This window comes from Chrysemys picta, chromosome 17 (genome assembly GCF_011386835.1).
Source record: "Chrysemys picta bellii isolate R12L10 chromosome 17, ASM1138683v2, whole genome shotgun sequence".
Lineage (NCBI taxonomy): Eukaryota > Metazoa > Chordata > Testudines > Emydidae > Chrysemys > Chrysemys picta.
The window spans coordinates 26,089,445-26,107,510 of record NC_088807.1 but is presented as its reverse complement, the minus strand read 5'-3'; the positions used below and the strand labels follow the sequence as shown (position 1 = coordinate 26,107,510).

At 67.1% G+C, this 18,066-nt stretch overlaps 1 protein-coding gene across 4 annotated transcripts; it reads right to left on the bottom strand.

The window, feature by feature from the left end:
• Positions 1-485: 485 nt before the first annotated feature.
• On the bottom strand, positions 486-17,417 carry LOC122173133 (semaphorin-3F-like). Of its 4 annotated transcripts, none has more exons than XM_065571753.1 (18): positions 17,263-17,417; positions 15,901-16,021; positions 14,119-14,279; positions 13,478-13,540; positions 13,098-13,301; positions 12,594-12,687; positions 11,585-11,704; positions 11,140-11,279; positions 10,634-10,748; positions 10,072-10,141; positions 9,809-9,953; positions 9,267-9,489; positions 8,966-9,054; positions 8,716-8,757; positions 8,105-8,262; positions 7,756-7,823; positions 1,211-1,341; positions 486-1,116 (listed from the first exon to the last, which is right to left on the bottom strand). In XM_065571753.1, the coding sequence occupies exons 2-18, from the start codon at positions 16,001-16,003 to the stop codon at positions 856-858; spliced, it is 2,187 nt and encodes a 728-aa protein (XP_065427825.1). In that variant the 5' UTR covers positions 16,004-16,021; positions 17,263-17,417; the 3' UTR covers positions 486-855. The 4 variants fall into 4 exon arrangements, with proteins under 4 accessions (XP_065427825.1, XP_065427824.1, XP_065427826.1 ...); XM_065571752.1 differs by having other exon boundaries at positions 13,098-13,217; positions 17,263-17,416; XM_065571754.1 differs by lacking the exon at positions 17,263-17,417 and adding an exon at positions 14,729-14,841.
• Positions 17,418-18,066: the final 649 nt, after the last annotated feature.

Below are 18,066 nucleotides of genomic sequence, written 5' to 3'. Positions count from 1 at the left end.
CCGGCCTGGGGAGCTGGGAACCCCCTTCGCTGACGCAGGACGGGTAGACGCTGCCCCCCACCCCCCAACCTCCCTCGGGGCGGGAGGGGAGCCCAGGGCCGGGCTGGCAGAGGCTGCGGGTCGGGAGTGAGGGTCACTGGCCAGGCTGGGGGGGTCGGGCTGGGGGTCAGGGGCTGCGGGTCGGGAGTGAGGGGCACCGGCAGGGCTGGGGGGCAGGGCTGGGCTGGCAGGGGGCTTCGGGTCGGGAGTGAGGGGCACTGGCCAGGCTGGGGGGGTAGGGCTGGGGGTCAGGGGCTGCGGGTCGGGAGTGAGGGGCACCGGCAGGGCTGGGGGGCAGGGCTGGGCTGGCAGGGGGCTGCGGGTCGGGAGTGAGGGGCACTGGCCAGGGTGGGGGGTGGGGAGATCCCAGGGCTGGGCTGGCAGGGCCTGCGGGGCCCTCCCCCCCCGATTGACGAGCCAGCCCCTCGCCATGTGCTGGGGGCACATTTAGAAAATCAAACGTTGGCCCCTTTAATCTTTGGCAGCCGGTTTCGTCCACAGCATCGACGGGGTCACAGGAAATAAAAAATAAATTACTTTTAAAAAACCCAAATCCAGCCACGTTAGAAACCCCCCAGCCGTGAAAAAATAGACTCTACAAATCAAACCGGGGGGAACCCAGGCGTCCGGGCCCCCCCGCAGTCAACAACGGGGCCGATGTCCATGGAAAGGAAATGCGGGGCACCAGGCAGAGCCCCCCCTCGGCCCCCTCCCCGGGGGGGTTCGCTCCGGGGTCCCCCTTGGAATGTGAAACGACCCCCCCCCCCCGGTGGGGTCCGAGCCCCTCACCCCGGCCTCAGGCCTCGGCGCCCCCAGTCAGTTCCGGGGGGGGGAACTCCGGTCGCGTCGCAGAGACGACTCGGCTCTGATCCGGGGCCGGCCCCAGGGGCTCTGGCAGACGGGGGGCGGGGAGCCCCCCAGCAGGCCATGGGGCAGGACACGTAGCAGCACCCGGCGCAGGGGGCGCGTGTATCCGTTCTCGGTGCCCACGCACTGGTACCGGCCCTCGTCCGCCAGCGTCACCGGGCCCAGCAGGGCCCCCTGGGGCGTCTGCAGCACGACCCGCTCCCGGGGCAGCTGGGGGGCAGAGAGAGACACGGGGGGGTCAGATCCTCCATGCCCCCCCCAGGGCAATGGGGGGCTGTAGCTGGGGGGGGGGGGGGTCACTCACCGGGCGCCGGGTGCCGACCTCCGGATGCAGCAGCCACTGGACCTGGGCATGGGGGGAGGGGGGCTGGCACTCCAGGAACACGCTGCCCCCCTCCACCCCGAACTGCACCTGCTCTGCCAGCTCCTGCTCCGCTGGGGGGGGACACACACGTCAGTGGGGGCAGCAACAGGGACACCCCCCCTCCCCGAGCCGGGAGAGAACCCAGGCGTCCAGGCTGCTGCCAGCCCCCCACTCCCCTCCCCTCCCCGAGCCGGGAGAGAACCCAGGCATCCTGTCTCCCAGCCCCCCACTCCCCTCCCCTCCCCGAGCCGGGAGAGAACCAGGTGTGACGGAGCAGGGAGCAGGGCAGATTTGACCTGGGAATGTTGCAGGGGGGTTGCAGTGGGGATGTGGGACTTCCCTTGAAGGGAGCTACCTGAGCTGTAACCTGAGCCAGGAACGGGGGTGGGGAGAATTAACACCTTCTGCCCGGGAGACTGAACAAAGGAGAGGAGCAGCGGGAGGGGCTGGGAGTTTAGTTTCGGTTGGGGCTGGGTGGTGCAAGGCAGGGAACCCCAAGCTGGGGTCTAAGCTCCCTGAACCTCCCAGAGGGACCTAATTGAGGGGGGTCTGGTCGTACCTACACGCTCTGCTTGAGACTGTGTTCCTGTCCTTGAATAAACCTTCTGCTTTACTGGCTGGCTGAGAGTCGCAGTGAATCTCGGGAAGAGGGGTGCAGGGCCCTAACTCCCCCACAATCCGCTACAACTGGTGGCAGCGACGGGATCTACTGCACCCCGTGGACGGCGCTTCCTGCAGTAAGTGACTGGGGAGCAGTAAAACGAAGGGGGATTGACGGGGACCAGGCCTGCTGAAGAGTGGGAGAGAGACGGTTATTACCCCTGGGAGTGTGTGACCAGCGAGAAGGACTTTTGCAGTAACAGGGTCCCCCGGGGGGATCGCAGCGAGTGGTCCCAGGGGCGGAGGAGTCTGCAGCTCGACCCTGGCAGAGAGGCGGTGACCTCGAGAAGGGCTGGCACACTAGGGGTCCCCCTGGGAACTGTGGGGAGCTGTGAGCACACAGGCCGGTGAGTGGCCAGCAGGAAGATGTATGCCAAGCGGCTTAAGAGCGACCTGGTGGAGCTGTGCAAGCAGAGGCGGCTGCGCGTTGGGAGGCTCACCAAAGAACAGCTCATTGCCCAGCTGGAGGCGGAAGATCGCGCGAATGAACTGATCCCTGTGTCTCAGGGAAGCAGCCTGGCAAATGCAGCGCAGGCACCAGTGTCTGTCCCAGCTGGGAGTGGTCAGCCGGCTGCTGAGGGCTTCCCGAGACCCCTCCTTCCTATGCCTAGGGGAAGGGTGGGGAGGAGCCAAGCAAATACCGAAGGCGCCGTGACCCCCCCGGCCAGCAGGGGGTCCCCCCGGCGAAGCCCGCCGGCCAGCAGAGGAGCCTCCCGGCGACGTTCGGCATCCGGGGAGCAGAATTGGCTGGAATGGGAGAAAGAGCTAAAACTGAGGGAGCTGGAGGATCGTGAACAACAGAGACAGCATGAAGAGAGACAGCGTCAGCATGAACGGGAGGAGAAAGAGAGACAAAGACAGCATGAAGAGAGACAGAGACAGGAGAATGAGAGACAGCGTCAGCATGAACTGGAACTGGCGAGACTGAGGGGCAGCGAACCCCCGGCTGCGATGAGTGAGGGGGGACCCAGGACTGCACGGAGCTTTGATAAGTGCATCATGGCCCCATACAAGGAGGGGGAGGACATGGATGACTTCCTGGAGGCCTTTGAGACGGCCTGCGAGCTGCACCGGGTGGATCCCGTGGACAGACTCCGGGTCCTTACCCCCTTACTGGACCCCAAATCCGTGGCATTGTACCGCCAACTGGGAGAGGCAGAGAAAGGGGACTACGAACTATTCAAAAGGGCCCTGCTACGAGAGTTTGGGCTGACTCCTGAGATGTACCGGGAAAGGTTCCGGGGTCAAGATAAAACCCCTGAGATCTCATATTTGCAACTAGCCGTCCGCATGGAAAGATACGCCAGCAAGTGGGCTGGTGGGGCCCAGACGAAGGAGGACCTGATTAAACTGCTGGTACTGGAGCAACTGTATGAGCGGTGCCCATCCGACCTGAGGCTGTGGTTGGTGGACAGAAAGCCAGAGAACCCGCGACACGCCGGGCAGCTGGCTGATGAGTTTGTAAAGAGCCGGTCAGGGGGTGGCAGGGAGGAGCCCCAAAGGAACAGGCCCGCCGCGATGCAGAGAGAGAGTCACCCTGGGACCTCCCAAAGGGGGAATATGGGGAATCCCCTCCCACGGGGAAGGCCCAGCATCAGGGACAACCGACCGGCTCGAGGGGACCCACGGGACCTGAGCTGCTATTACTGCGGCCGAAGAGGCCACGTTCGGGCCCAGTGCCCCAAGCTCAAGGACAGACTGAGCAGACCGAACCCGCACCGGGTTAACTTGGTAGAGGCCCAGACGGACGAGGGGCAGGCTTCCCACGCAAGAGGGGCTGGCAGCTTATCAACTGCTCAAGAGAGAGAAGGGCCCCCGGCCAGCTTCTCTGGGGGGCCAGATGCTCCGGATTCAAAGTTCTCCGTTTACAGGGTTGGCGCGGGGCTGTCCCTGCGGAGCGAGTGCCTTGTTCCCCTGGAGGTGGATGGGAAGAAAGTTTATGGATACTGGGACACGGGCGCAGAGGTGACACTGGCCCGGCCCGAGGTGGTGGCCCCAGATCGGGTGGTGCCCAACACCTTCCTGACCCTGACCGGGGTGGGCGGGACCCCATTCAAGGTTCCCGTAGCGAGGGTACACCTGAAATGGGGGGCCAAGGAGGGCCCCAAGGACGTGGGAGTGCACCACCATTTGCCCACTGAGGTGTTGATGGGGGGGGACCTAGAGGACTGGCCAAGCAGCCCCCAGACCGCCTTAGTCGTGACCCGTAGCCAGAGCCGGCGAGGGGCACTACGCCCTGACCTTGGGAAGGATGTCCCACCGGAGGCACCGAACCCTTCCCGGGTGGGGAGGGAACACCCAAGGACAGGCCGCGGGGTGGCTGGGGCTTCCGACCCAGCCGACGAGAGGGAGCAGGTCCCCATCCCTTCCTCAGCCGCCGAGTTCCAGGCCGAGTTGCAGAAGGACCCCTCCCTGCGGAAGCTAAGGGGCCTGGCTGACCTCAGTGTGGGACAGACCATGAGGAGAGGATGCAAGGAGAGGTTCCTGTGGGAGAAGGGGTTCCTCTACCGAGAGTGGGCTCCCCCGGGGGAAGTGGAGTCGTGGGGGATCAGGAGGCAGCTGGTGGTTCCCCAGAAGTTTCGCCACAAGCTACTGTACCTGGCCCATGACATCCCTCTCGCAGGGCACCAGGGGATCCGGCGCACCAGGCAGAGGCTGCTACAGAACTTTTACTGGCCCGGGGTCTTCACCAACGTCCGGCAGTACTGCCGATCCTGTGACCCCTGCCAGAGGGTGGGGAAGGCCCGGGACAAGGGGAAGGCAGCATTGAGACCTTTGCCCATCATAGAGGAGCCTTTCCAGAAGGTGGCCATGGACATAGTGGGACCTCTCAGCAAGACGACCCGGTCTGGGAAGAAATACATCCTGGTGGTGGTAGATTTCGCCACCCGCTACCCCGAGGCAGTGCCCTTATCGTCCATTGAAGCAGACACTGTGGCGGATGCGCTGCTGACCATTTTCAGCCGAGTGGGGTTCCCCAAGGAAGTCTTGACGGACCAAGGGTCCAACTTCATGTCGGCCCTACTCCGGTGCTTGTGGGAGAGATGTGGGGTCCGGCACAACTGGGCCTCAGCATATCACCCCCAATCCAACGGGCTGGTGGAGAGGTTCAATGGGACGCTAAAAATGATGCTGAAAACATTTATGAATCAGCACCCGCAGGACTGGGACAAGTACTTACCTCACCTGCTGTTTGCGTACAGGGAGGTACCCCAGGAGTCTACCGGGTTTTCGCCTTTCGAACTGCTATATGGAAGGCGGGTAAGGGGGCCCCTCGACCTGATGAGAGACGAATGGGAGGGGAAGGCCACTCCTGACGGAGAGTCGGTGGTGGAGTATGTCCTGACCTTCCGGGAACGACTTGCCGAGCTCATGGGCCTGGCCAGGGAGAATCTGGCCAGAGCCCAGAGGAAGCAGAAGGTCTGGTATGACCGCACAGCACGGGCCCGCGCCTTCGCCACTGGGGATCAGGTGATGGTCCTCATCCCCGTGAGGAAAAACAAACTCCAGGCCGCCTGGGAAGGGCCCTTCAAGGTTGTCAAGCAACTAAACGAGGTAAACTATGTGGTGGAGCTGTCGAACCGGGCACACCACCACCGGGTGTACCATGTGAATATGATGAAGCCATATTATGACAGGGGGAATATGGTGTTGGCCGTGTGTGGACAGTGGGAGGGGCAGGGAGATGACCCTTTAGTAGATCTATTCCCTGGGACAAGAGTTGGCTTCCCCCTGGAAGCAATTCCCCTCTCTGATCGGCTAACCCCTGCCCAGCGAGCTGAGATCGGAGGGGTGCTGCATCTGTACCAGCAGCTGTTTTCCAACCAGCCTGGACGCACTAATCTGACTGTCCACCGGGTGCAGACAGGATCGCACCCACCTATAAAATGCTCCCCCTTCCGAGCCACAGGGAAAACTGCTCAGGACCTGGAAAGAGAGGTCAATGACATGCTGGCTTTGGGGGTGATCCAGCCGTCTTCCAGCCCTTGGGCCTCGCCGGTGGTGCTGGTCCCCAAAAAGGACGGGTCGATCCGGTTCTGTGTGGACTATCGGAAGCTCAATGCCATCACTGTAGCCGATGCCTACCCCATGCCCAGGCCGGACGAGCTCCTAGACAAGCTGGGAGGTGCTCGGTACCTTACCACCATGGATCTTACAAAGGGCTATTGGCAAGTGCCGCTGGATGCAGATGCCAGGCTGAAATCGGCCTTTGTCACCCCTCTGGGGCTCTATGAGTTCCTGACCCTGCCCTTCGGCCTCAAGGGAGCGCCGGCCACCTTCCAGCGCCTGGTGGATCAGCTACTGAGGGGGATGGAGAGTTTTGCCGTGGCGTATATCGATGACATCTGTGTCTTTAGCCAGACCTGGGAGGACCACATATCCCAGGTTAGACAAGTGCTGGACCGACTCCAGAAGGCTGGGCTGACCGTAAAACCTGAGAAGTGCAAGGTGGGGATGGCTGAGGTATCCTACCTAGGCCACCGGGTGGGAAGCGGCTGCCTAAAGCCGGAACCAGCCAAAGTGGAGGTGATCAGAGACTGGCCCGCTCCTCAAACCAAAAAGCAGGTCCAAGCCTTTATTGGGATGGCAGGGTACTATCGGAGGTTCGTGCCCCACTTTAGCGCCATAGCCGCCCCCATCACTGAGCTGTGCAAGAAGGGGAAGCCAGACAAAGTGGTCTGGACCGAGGAGTGCCAGGAGGCTCTCCGGGCGCTGAAGGAGGCTCTGGTCAGTGGCCCAGTTCTGGCAAACCCAGACTTTGACAAGCCCTTTATGGTGTTCACCGACGCCTCAGACACAGGACTGGGGGCGGTGTTAATGCAGGAGGATGAAAAGGGGGAGAGACACCCCATCGTGTACCTGAGCAAGAAGTTACTACCCCGGGAGCAGAACTACGCGGCCATCGAGAAGGAATGCCTGGCCATGGTGTGGGCCCTCAAGAAACTAGAGCCATATCTCTTTGGGCGTCACTTCACCGTGCACACCGACCACTCTCCCCTGACCTGGCTGCACCAGATGAAAGGAGCCAACGCCAAGCTCCTGAGATGGAGCCTGCTCCTGCAGGATTATGATATGGACGTGGTCCATGTGAAGGGACGTGACAACCTGATAGCGGACGCGTTGTCCCGGAGAGGGAGCCCTGAACTTCCCCAGGTCACTGGTCAGAGTGACCCCGCTCAGTTCAGTCTCGAAGGGGGGAGAGATGTGACGGAGCAGGGAGCAGGGCAGATTTGACCTGGGAATGTTGCAGGGGGGTTGCAGTGGGGATGTGGGACTTCCCTTGAAGGGAGCTACCTGAGCTGTAACCTGAGCCAGGAACGGGGGTGGGGAGAATTAACACCTTCTGCCCGGGAGACTGAACAAAGGAGAGGAGCAGCGGGAGGGGCTGGGAGTTTAGTTTCGGTTGGGGCTGGGTGGTGCAAGGCAGGGAACCCCAAGCTGGGGTCTAAGCTCCCTGAACCTCCCAGAGGGACCTAATTGAGGGGGGTCTGGTCGTACCTACACGCTCTGCTTGAGACTGTGTTCCTGTCCTTGAATAAACCTTCTGCTTTACTGGCTGGCTGAGAGTCGCAGTGAATCTCGGGAAGAGGGGTGCAGGGCCCTAACTCCCCCACAATCCGCTACACCAGGCATCCTGTCTCCCAGCCTCCCCTCCCCGAGCCGGGAGAGAACCCTGGCGTCCTGTCTCCCAGCCCCCCACTCCCCTCCCCGAGCCGGGAGAGAACCCAGGCGTCCTGTCTCCCAGCCCCCCACTCCCCCTCCCCGAGCCGGGAGAGAACCCAGGCGTCCAAGCTGCCCCAGCCCCCGCCGCGAGGGGCACTCACCCAGGGCGTTGAAGCCGCGGCACTGGCGAACAGGGTCTCCGTGTTTGATGTCCTGGCGCCGGACACGCCTGGCGAGGGGGGAGTGGGGGGAGACACAGCGTCAGCTCCCTACCAGCTCCCCCCTCAAGCTGCACCTTCCGCCCCCTCTGCCCCCCCCCGCTCGAAGCCCCCACCCCCTGGGGCGCGGGACCCAGGCGTCCGGGCGGCTCACTTGGTGGGGGCGGGGCTGTAGCGGGCCCCTCCCCCCGGGGCGCGGGACCCAGGCGTCCGGGCGGCTCACTTGGCGGGGGCGGGGCTGTAGCGGGCCCCTCCCCCCGGGGCGCGGGACCCAGGCGTCCGGGCGGCTCACCTGGCGGGGGCGGGGCTGTAGCGGGCGCAGCGGCGGCCGTCCCAGGCGCAGTGGGGGTCCCGGGCCAGGCAGCAGTCGGCGCAGGCCGGGCCGTAGGCCCCACAGCGATGGAGGCTCAGCTGGGTCAGGCCCACGTCCGAGGAGACGTACAGCTGGTGCTGGGGGGAGACGCGCACCTGAGGGACGGACCCCCCCCCGACCCACTGACCCCCACACCCTCCCAGAGCCAGGGAGAGAACCCAGGAGTCCTGGCTCCAAGCCCCCCCTGCTCTAACCACCAGACCCCACTCCCCTCCCAGAGCCGGGAGAGAACCCAGGAGTCCTGGCTCCCAGCCCCCCCTGCTCTAACCACCAGCCCCCACTCCCCTCCCAGAGCTGGGGAGAGAACCCAGGAGTCCTAGCTCCAAGCCCCCCCTGCTCTAACCACCAGACCCCCCCTCCCCTCCCAGAGCCGGGAGAGAACCCAGGAGTCCTGGCTCCCAGCCCCCCCTGCTCTAACCACCAGCCCCCACTCCCTCCCAGAGCCGGGGAGAGAACCCAGGCATCCGGGCCCCCAGCCCCCCTGCCAGACCATGGCACCTCTGGGTGTGGTAGCCCTGCCCCCGACCTACCCGCTTTGACGAAATCCAGAGAGTCTTCACGGGGGCGGGGGTCTGTGGGGAGAAGGGAGGGGCGGTGAACCCACTGGAGAGGGGGAGAGGCGGAGCCAGGGAAAGAGGTGGGGCCTAGAGGGAGGGGGAGGAGCCACAGAAGGCAGGGCCTGGTGGGAAGGGGCAGGGCTAAGATGGAAGGGTGGAACAAAAGGGGGTGGGGCCCAGAGGAAAGGGGCGGGGCCTGGACAGCAGGGGCGGGGCCTCTCACCTTGAACACCTCCACCTCCTCCAGGGTCAGCTCCTCCAGGACACCTGGGTCCTTGGGCAGCACCACCACTTTCTGCACCGTGCCCCGGTCTGAGGGGGGAGGGGAGAGAGCACCTGAGATGGGGGAGCCACTGCCCCCCCCCAGGGACCCAGGCATCCGGGCTCCCATCCCTCCTCCCCCACCCAGGCCAGGGATGGGACTCAGGCGTCCGGGCACCCATCCCTCCTCCCCCACCAAGCCAGAGATGGGACCCAGGCATCCGGGCTCCCCGCCGGGGATGGGACCCAGGCGTCCGGCATACCGGTACCGAGGAAGAGCACCTCGTAGCGCCCGTCGGCTGCCTGGGCCAGGTCGACGGCCAGCGTGGTGAAGCCGTAGGGTAGGCCGGCGCGGACCAGCAGGGGGCGCCGCGGCGCCGGGTACACGGGGTCGTACATCAGCGGGTGCGAGCGCACGAACATCACCAGCTCGTCTGGGAACTCGCGCGTGGAGCCCAGTCCCGGGGTGAAGGCGCCGCCCGGGCACTGTGGGGACAGAGCGGGAGAACCCAGGCGTCCGGCCCCGGCCCCGGCCCCAGCCCCACCCCCTCCCAGAGCCGCCAGCCCCCGGCCCCCACCCCCTCCCAGAGCCAGGGAGAACCCAGGCGTCCAGCCCCAGCCCCACCCCCTCCCAGAGCCAGGGAGAACCCAGGCGTCCAGCCCCAGCCCCACTCCCCTCCCAGAGCCGGGGAAAGAACCCAGGAGTCCTGGCCCCCAGCCCCCCCCTGCTCTAATCACCAGCCCCCACTCCCCTCCCAGAGCCGGGGAAAGAACCTAGGCGTCCGGGTCCCCAGCCCCCACTCACGGCTCCGGGGCGGGGGTAGGGCACGCGGCCGGTGTAGGGCACCCACTGGTAGCTGCGCCCCTCTTTATGGGCGAAGGGGCCGTTAAACGCGCTGCGGATGGTGTTCAGGGGGTACACGCAGACGGCCGAGCCCCGGAATACCGACCTGGGGGGGACAGGGGGATTACAGACTGCCCAGCCCCCCTGGGGTCGCCCTGCCCTGTCCGAGACCCCACCCCCAAATCCCCAGCCCCCCCAATGCCCACCCCAGCCCCCCGACTCACCCCAGGGTGGAGAACAGCCCGTACACGCGGGGGTTCTTCTCGTCCTGAGTCGGCAGCAGGAAAACGTCTCCTGGAAAGGGGGGCGGGGAGGAGATGAATCACATATAGAACCCAGGCGTCCGGGCTCCCTTCCCATCCCCCACTGCTGTAACCCACTCCCTGCCCACAGCTGGGGAGAGAACCCAGGCATCCTGGGCCCCCCTCCCATCTGTGACCTTCTTCCACACCCTGTATTCAGCCCCCCGCCCCTGTGACTGGCTGCACTACTACGGTCCCCGCTCTGACGTCTGCCTGGATGAAAGTTCGTAACCCGCTGAACATCAGTGTCCCAGTGAAACATGAGTGGTGACCTCAGCCGTGGGGTGAGACGTTCCCTGCCCGCGAACGCGGCTGGGACCTGCCCCAGAGCCAGAGGGAAAACGTCGGTGTTGCCCCGGGGCCGTCCCCAGACCTGACTTGTCCTGGCTGGCGCAGTCGGGACTAGGAATTTGCGGGCGTTCGGCTACGGCTCAGACTGAGCCCCGGGGAACGTCCCTGCCCCCCCCGGTCTCCCCAGGCTCACGCAGCTCGTCGAAGAAGGTCTCCACTCCATCCTCGCCCATCACGGAGCAAACCAGCCGGGCCTTCAGGAACGTCGTCCACTTATTGACCAGGGCCCGCTGCCCGCCGTCGTCGTTCTGGGAGAAACACAGGGGACAAGGATCGGCTCGCCCGGCACCGAGGTGCAGCCGCCTCTGGGGCGGAGCCCTCGGGAACAGCCGCACAGAATGCCGCATGGGGATGGCCCGCCTGGGGCAGAGATGCAGCCACCTCTGGGGCGGGGCGGCTGGGGAGCAGCTTGAGACAGGAAGTGAAGAAGATGCCTGTTATTGACTCAAACTGGAGTGGAAGTTTCAAGAGGCCGAACGGGCCCCTCTGAGCTGCAATTCGGCCCGGACACCAGGGTTCAATCCCTGAATTTCAGGGGGGGGGAAGCCAGGCTGGGGAGTTAGCCCCTGACTGCCAGGGGAGAGCGCCCCCTGCCCAGCCCCATGCCCGGACCCCCGGCGCCCCCCGCACGACACTCACCAGACAGACCCGGCCGACCCGGGCCAGCACGCCGGGCCCCACGGTGCCCTCCAGCGCCCGCTCGCGGAAGAAGAAATAGAGCTTGTCGTCGCTGCGCTCGGAGCTGTCCGGCACCACGTGGGCCCGGAGGAAAACGGGGTCTGGGGGGGAGGTGGGGGCGGAGCCAAGGTGAGTGCAACGCCCGCGTCTGCCACAAGGGGGCACTGCTAACCCAGAGCACCCCCCGGCCCAGCCAGCGCCCCTCACTCCCAACCTGCAGCCCCCCCGGCTCCCCCAGCGCCCCTCACTCCCGACCCGCAGCCCTCCCAGCTACCCCGGCGCCCCTCACTCCGGACCCGCAGCCCCCCTGGCCTGGCCCCCCCGGCCCAGCCACTGCCCCTCACTCCCGACCCGCAGCCCCCCCGGCCTGTTCCCCCAACACCCTTCACTCCCGGCCCCCCCGTACCATGCAGCCAGCGCGAGTCGTACTGCTCCGTGCGCACGGCCGGCCGGGGGCCCAGGGTGCGGAAAAGTGCCGCGTCGGTGCCCATGAAATCCACGTGCAGCCCGGCGTAGAGCGTCCCGTCTGCGGGGCAGGGGGGGCCGTGAGAGGGGGAATGAGACCCCCACACACACACAGAGCAGCCCCCGCCCCCGCAGAGGGACAGACAGATTCTGGCCCCCCCGTAATGAAGTGGGGGGTTCTCTGGGTTTTGTCACTGGTTTGCACGCTGAGGGGGTGGGACTCAGTGTCCCTGGTTTAACGAGGGGAGGGGAGAGGGAGTTCGTTGGGACAGACCCGGAGAAGGAACTTGGGACCCCGGCCGACAGCCTGGAGAACGGAGACCCCAGCGACTGGTGACCCGGAGTCACAGCCGGTTCTGGCCAGTGGGGGGACAATGGGCTGCGGGGAGAGGACCCCGGTGACCGGACCAGACGGTCCCAGCCCGAGGGGCTAGAGGACAGAAGAGGGGAGAGGGGCCCAGGCGACCCTGTTTCCCTGGCTTGGGGCCGGGGGTATCAGATGCCCAGCTGGGGAGCAGGGGGGTCGGGGCTGGAGAGGGGGAGCAGGCAGAGCCCCCCTGGATGCAGGGGAGACTGGGATGTGCTGGGCTGAGGGGGGCCAGGCCTGAGGCCGGAGAGTTTCCTGTGCTGGGGTCAGACGCTCGATAACCCTCCTGTGCGACGCTGGCTGAGAGTCCCTCCGGGCTAGAGAACGGGGGGGGGGCATTATTCCCTCTGGGAGCGGGGAGATGGGGGGCCCAGAGCGAGGGGACTCCCTGGGGGGCCCACGGCAGAGACAGACGTGCTAAGGCTCAGAGAGGTGCGGCTCCAGGAGGTGGAGGGGCCTGACCCCTGGGGCAGAGGGGACCCCGAGAAGGGCTGTCTCACTAAAAGGGGCCCTCCCCACGGACCGCACGGGGCCAGGAGTGGGCCCGACCTGAGACTCCGTGACACCCGCAGCCCCCACTTACTGACGAGCGTGGCCAGGCTGCTCTGCCGGGGGTCGTACGGGCAGCGCCCCTTCCCCGGCTCCAGCGACTGCGGCACCATGCGGAACAGGTACTCCTGGGGGGGGACGGGGGGGCAGGGGTCAGAGCTCTTACCCCCACCACCCTGCACTGTTACCCCAGCCCCCACTCCCCTCCCAGAGCAGGGGAGAGAACCCAGGAGTCCTGGCTCCCAGCCCCCCCTGCTCTAACTCACCAGCCCCCACTCCCCTCCCAGAGCCAGGAGAGAACCCAGGAGTCCTGGCTCCCATCCTCCCTGCTCTAACCACCAGCCCCCACTCCGCTCCCAGAGCCGGGGAGAGAACCCAGGCGTCCTGGCTCCCAGCCCCCCTGCTCTAACCACCAGACGCCCCTCCACTCCCCAAGCCGGGAGAGAACCCAGGAGTCCTGGCTCCCATCCCCCCTGCTCTAACCACCAGACCCCCCTCCCCTCCCCGAGCTGGGAGAGAACCCAGGAGTCCAGCTCACCTGCGACCTCCAGCCGCGGTGCACCAGGGCGCAGATGGGCTGGCAGGCCCCCGTCCCACAGACGTACAGGTGGGTGCGGTTCACGGGCTCCACCAGACGCACGTAGTTGAAACACTCGCCCTGGGCGGGGGGGGGGGGGGGCGCAGGCGGGTGAGTCGGGGCAGAGCTGGGACCCCAATGGGGGGGAGGGAATCGCAGGGGGATCTGGGGGGGCAGAGACAAAGGGTGTCCCTGGGGGCAGATTCCCGGCAGGGGGGCAGGAGGCAGGGGGGTAACTGGGGAAGCCCTGTGTGGTCTCAGGAGGGGGGTGACAGGGCGGGGGAGGGCTGTGGGGAGGGGGAACCGGGGGGGGGGGACTGGGGGGCCCTGCCCCATCTCACCCGCTGACCCTTCCCCGCCATGCGGCAGGCGCTCTGCTGGCTCTGGGACGCCGGCCAGTGGATCTAGGCAGAGCAGAGACTGGGTCTGAGATGGGGACCCCAGAACCAGCCCCCCAGGGCGTGCTCCCGACTCCCGCCCCCTGCACCCCTCCTGCCTCCCAGGGAACCCAGGCATCTGGGCACCCAGCCCCCCCACCCCCACCGCTCCAACCACCAGACCCCGCTCCCTTCCCAGAGAACTCAGGAGTCCGGGCTCCCCCCCAGCCCCGCTCTAACCCGCCAGATCCTGCTCCCCTCCCAGAGCCGGGGAGAGACCCCAGGAGTCCTGGCTCCCAGCCCCCCTGTTCTAACCTACCAGCCCTCGCTCCCCTCCCAGAGCCAGAGAGAGACCCCAAGAGTCCTGCCTCCCAGCCCCCCCTGCTCTAACCCACCAGCCCCCACTCCCCTCCCAGAGCCGGGGAGAGAACCCAGGAGTCCTGCCTCCCAGCCCCCCCTGCTCTAACCCACCAGCCCCCACTCCCCTCCCAGAGCCGGGGAGAGAACCCAGGCGTCCTGGCTCCCAGCCCCGCCCTGCTCTAACCACTAGACCCCATTCCGCTCCCAGAGCCGGGGAGAGAACCCAGGCGTCCGGGCCCCCTTACGATGAGCGGCTCCTTGTTGACGTTGTGGAGGTCGAGGGCCACCAGGTAGTCGCGGGCGCCCAGGTAGAGCCGGTCCTGGTCCTGGTCCACCAGCAGGATCCGATAGTCGCTGGTGTTGAAGGCGAAAGCGAAGGGCCGGGCGGTGCGGGTCTGCAGGAGCTCTGGGGGGGAGCGATGGAGCTGGGATGGGACCCAGGCATCCTGGGTCCCCGCACCCCCACTCTAACCACTAGTCCCTACTCCCCTCCCATAGCCAGGGAGACAACCCAGGTGTCCTGGCTCCCCGCCCCCCTGCTCTAACCACTAGTCCCTACTCCCCTCCCATAGCCAGGGAGACAACCCAGGTGTCCTGGCTCCCCGCCCCCCTGCTCTAACCACTAGTCCCTACTACCCTCCCAGCCCCCCCTCGAGAACCCAGGAGTCCTAGCCCCCCCTCCGCCCCGGGCAGCAGCTGGAGTGGTCCCCACCCCCGTTAATCTGCCTGGCGCTGGCTGAGCTCAGGGGGTATTTTGGGGGTGGGGGGGGCGGGCAGAGCAAAGCCCAGAAATAATCCCTGAAATCCCCCGGCCGCATTCCAGCCCCGTGCCAGGCCGCGCTGCGAGCTTCCCACCTGCAGTGACCTTGAGCGTGTCAATCCCCTCCCCCCCCCCGCGGGCACGGCTGGCACAGCCCCGGGGGGAGATTCCAGGCCAGGGTCCGAGAGCCGGGGCCAAGGGCAGGTTCCTGGGGGAGAAGGGGGGACTAACTACCCCCTCCTCTAACCCACCAGAGCCCCCTCCCCTCCGAGAGCTGGGGAGAGAACCCAGGAGTCCTGGCTCCCAGCCCCCCCTCTCTAACCACCAGCCCCCACTCCCCTCCCAGAGCGGGGAGAGAACCCAGGAGTCCTGGCTCCCAGCCCCCCCTCTTTAACCACCAGCCCCCACTCCCCTCCCAGAGCCGGGAAAGAACCCAGGAGTCCTGGCTGCCAGCCCCTCCTGCTCTAACCCACCAGCCCCCGCTGCCCTCCCGGCGCCAGGGACGGGACCCAGGCGTCCTGCCGGAAATCCCCACAAGCCCCGGGCTTTGCAGCCTTTGGGGGTGACCTCCAGCCAGCCCCATGCCAGGTGCCTGCTGTGGCGTGTCTGGGCCGTGTGTCACAGCTATATCCAGCCAGGCTGGGACTGAGACAATGGCGGGGAGCCACTGCCCCTGTGCATTGCACGACTGGATGGTGCGTTGCACGACTGGTCAGCATGTTGCACGACAGGCAGGTGGTCCTGATGTATTGCACGACTGGATGGTGCGTTGCACGACTGGTCAGCGTGTTGCACGACAGGCAGGTGGTCTTGATGCATTGCACGGCTGGATGCTGCGTTGCACAGCTGGGTGCCGCGTTGCACGACTGGTCAGCATCTTGCACGACACAGGAGGCTTGTGGGGGAGGGGAGACTCAGCCCTGCTTGGCATTCTGGGTATTTTAAGCTTTTCTGGGAAAGCCGCTCCCTGCGACTGGGTAACCAGATCCCGGAGTCCCCAGCAAGGAGGGGGAGGAGCGGGGGGGCACCTCGGGTACCTCCGCACCACGTGCCCCCTGGTGACCCGGCCAGGACTCGGGCTGCCCGTCTGCTCGCACAGACACGCGTGTGCACCAGCATCCAGGAGCAGGCGTGTTCGCCTAAACACACATCTCTGCAGGCGACTGCCCACGTCCTGCACACGTCTATCACTGTGCACGCACGCTTTGCACGCGTGTGTGCATGCCAGCCGGCTGGGAGTGGGCACGGGGGCTGTGCCCCCCCTCACCTTTGTAGGGCAGGTAGATGCGGGGGGTGCTGAGGGAGCTGGACCAGGCCAGGGCACAGGGCAGCACCAAGGCCATCAGCAGCGCGGGCACTGGGGGGGCCATGGCGGGGGCAGGCAGCACCTATGGGAGAAGGAGAAAAGGTAGGCGGGGAGCAGGGAGGGGGACGCTCTCCCCTGGCCGGCAGGGCCGAGCGCTGGGGGGGCCAGCAGTGGGGCAGGGGCGACCCACACCCCCCCAGGGGGGACACACTGCACTGCCCCCCAAACCCCCTTGCAGGCTGGAGGGACTGAGATACCCCAGCTGAGCCCATCAGTGCCCCTGGGGAGTGCCCAACCCCCAAGAGCCCCCCCAGCCGAACCCCACCCCCTGCAGGCAGAGCAATGGGGTGAAGCCAGGGGACATGGCATGTGGGGCCCACCAGCCCAGTGCGTGGCGGGGGGGGAGGGGGGGGCGCTGATCTTCCCACCCCACCTGCAGGGAACAAGCCCTCCCCCCACCCGGCCCCCAGCTGCACGAGCTACAACCTGCAGGCTCCACCCCCCAGGTGCGGCCAGGTGCATGCTGGGATGTGCACCCCCCCCCCCGGGGCCAGTCCCGAAATGTGCCTCCCCCCGTCCTTGCAGTTGGGGAAGAAGGGGGGTGCTCCTTCACTTCCTGTCCCAAAGCGGGCACCTGCCCCCCTGCATCCCAGGGCCAAGGAGACTTAACAAAATCTAGGACAGCGGGGGCTGGGGGGGGCAGGGGCTGCGGGTCGGGAGTGAGGGGCACTGGGGGGGCGGGGGCTGTGGGGCGGGAGTGAGGGGCACTGGGGGGGCGGGGGCTGTGGGGCGGGAGTGGGGGGCGCTGTGGGGCGGGAGTGAAGGGCACCGGCGGGGCTGGGGGGGGGTGGAAGCTGCGGGTCGGGAGTGGGGGGCGCTGGGGGGGGCGGGGGCTGTGGGGCGGGAGTGGGGGGCGCTGGGGCTGAGAGTCGGGAGTGGGGGCGCTGGGGGGGTCGGGGGCTGAGAGTCGGGGGGGGCGGGGGCTGTGGGGCGGGAGCGGGGGGCGCTGGAGTGGGGGGCGCTGGGGGCTGAGAGTCGGGGGGGGGCGGGGGCTGTGGGGCGGGAGTGGGGGGCGCTGGAGGGGGCGGGGGCTGAGAGTCGGGGGGGGCGGGGGCTGTGGGTCGGGAGTGGGGGGCGCTGGGGGGGCGGGGGCTGTGGGTCGGGAGTGAGGGGCGCTGGGGGGGCGGCTGGAGTGGGGGGGCGGGGGCTGAGAGTCGGGGGGGGGCGCTGGGGCTGTGGGGCGGGAGTGGGGGGCGCTGGGGCTGAGAGTCGGGAGTGGGGGGCTGCGGGGCTGGAGGGGGGGACGCTGGGGGGGACCCTTACCCCGGCTCTGTCCCGGCTCCCAGTCGTCTCGGTCCCCGCTCCGCGTCCGGCTGCCCCGCGGGGGGGTGAGATCTCGCCCCCCCCCCCATGGGAAGTTCCCAGGACGAAGGGGGCCGATAATCCCCCGGCCAATCCCTGCCCAGCAGCTGATCCCCCCCCCCCCCCGTTAACCCCTCCCTGCCCGCTGCCCTCCCCCCTCACCTGGCTGGGGGCGGGCCCCGGAACAGCGCAGGGGATGGGGCCTCCCCGGCGGGGGGAGGGGAAGTGGGGGTCGGGGGAGGGGTAGGTCCCCAGAGGGGGGAGGGGAAGTGGGGGTCCGAGGAGGGGCAGGTCCCCAGAGGGGGGAGGGGGAACTGTATGGGGGGGGGGGGTGTCCCTCAAGGGCGAAGTGGGGGGGTTCCCGGAGGGAGAAGCAGTGGGGGGGGGGGGGGAACAGATCTAGGACGATGTGGGGAGCCCCCCAGCCTGGGGGCATGCTGGGAGCTGCAGCCTTTGGGGGCTCCCCCGCAGCAGTGCATGCTGGGAATATCTCTGCTGCCCCACGAGCCCACCCGGCTTCGCTGGCACCCCAGGCCCGGGGACCAAACAGACCCTGAGACCTCGAAACTCAGCAATGCCCCCACAGCGGGGGTGGGGAGCCAGGACACCTGGGTTCTCTCAGCTTGGGGTGGGGGTGGGGAAGGGGGGGTCTGCCACGGCCCCTTTGCTCAGACAGCCGGGCAGGAAGGACGTCCTGGGGGGGATGAGGGACCCATGGCAGGGGGATGGGGGGACCCCACTGTGGGCAGCGGGACCCCACAGCAA

Excerpts from the sequence above, each read along its gene's own strand:
- LOC122173133 (XM_065571753.1), bottom strand. The coding sequence starts at position 16,003 with ATGGCCCCCCCAGTGCCCGCGCTGCTGATGGCCTTGGTGCTGCCCTGT. Across the intron at positions 9,490-9,808 it reads CCTACCCCCGCCCCGGAGCC|TGCCCGGGCGGCGCCTTCAC; the intron begins GTGAGTGGGGGC and ends CTGTCCCCACAG. Across the intron at positions 9,055-9,266 it reads GGTGCTCTTCCTCGGTACCG|ACCGGGGCACGGTGCAGAAA; the intron begins GTATGCCGGACG and ends CTCCCCCCTCAG.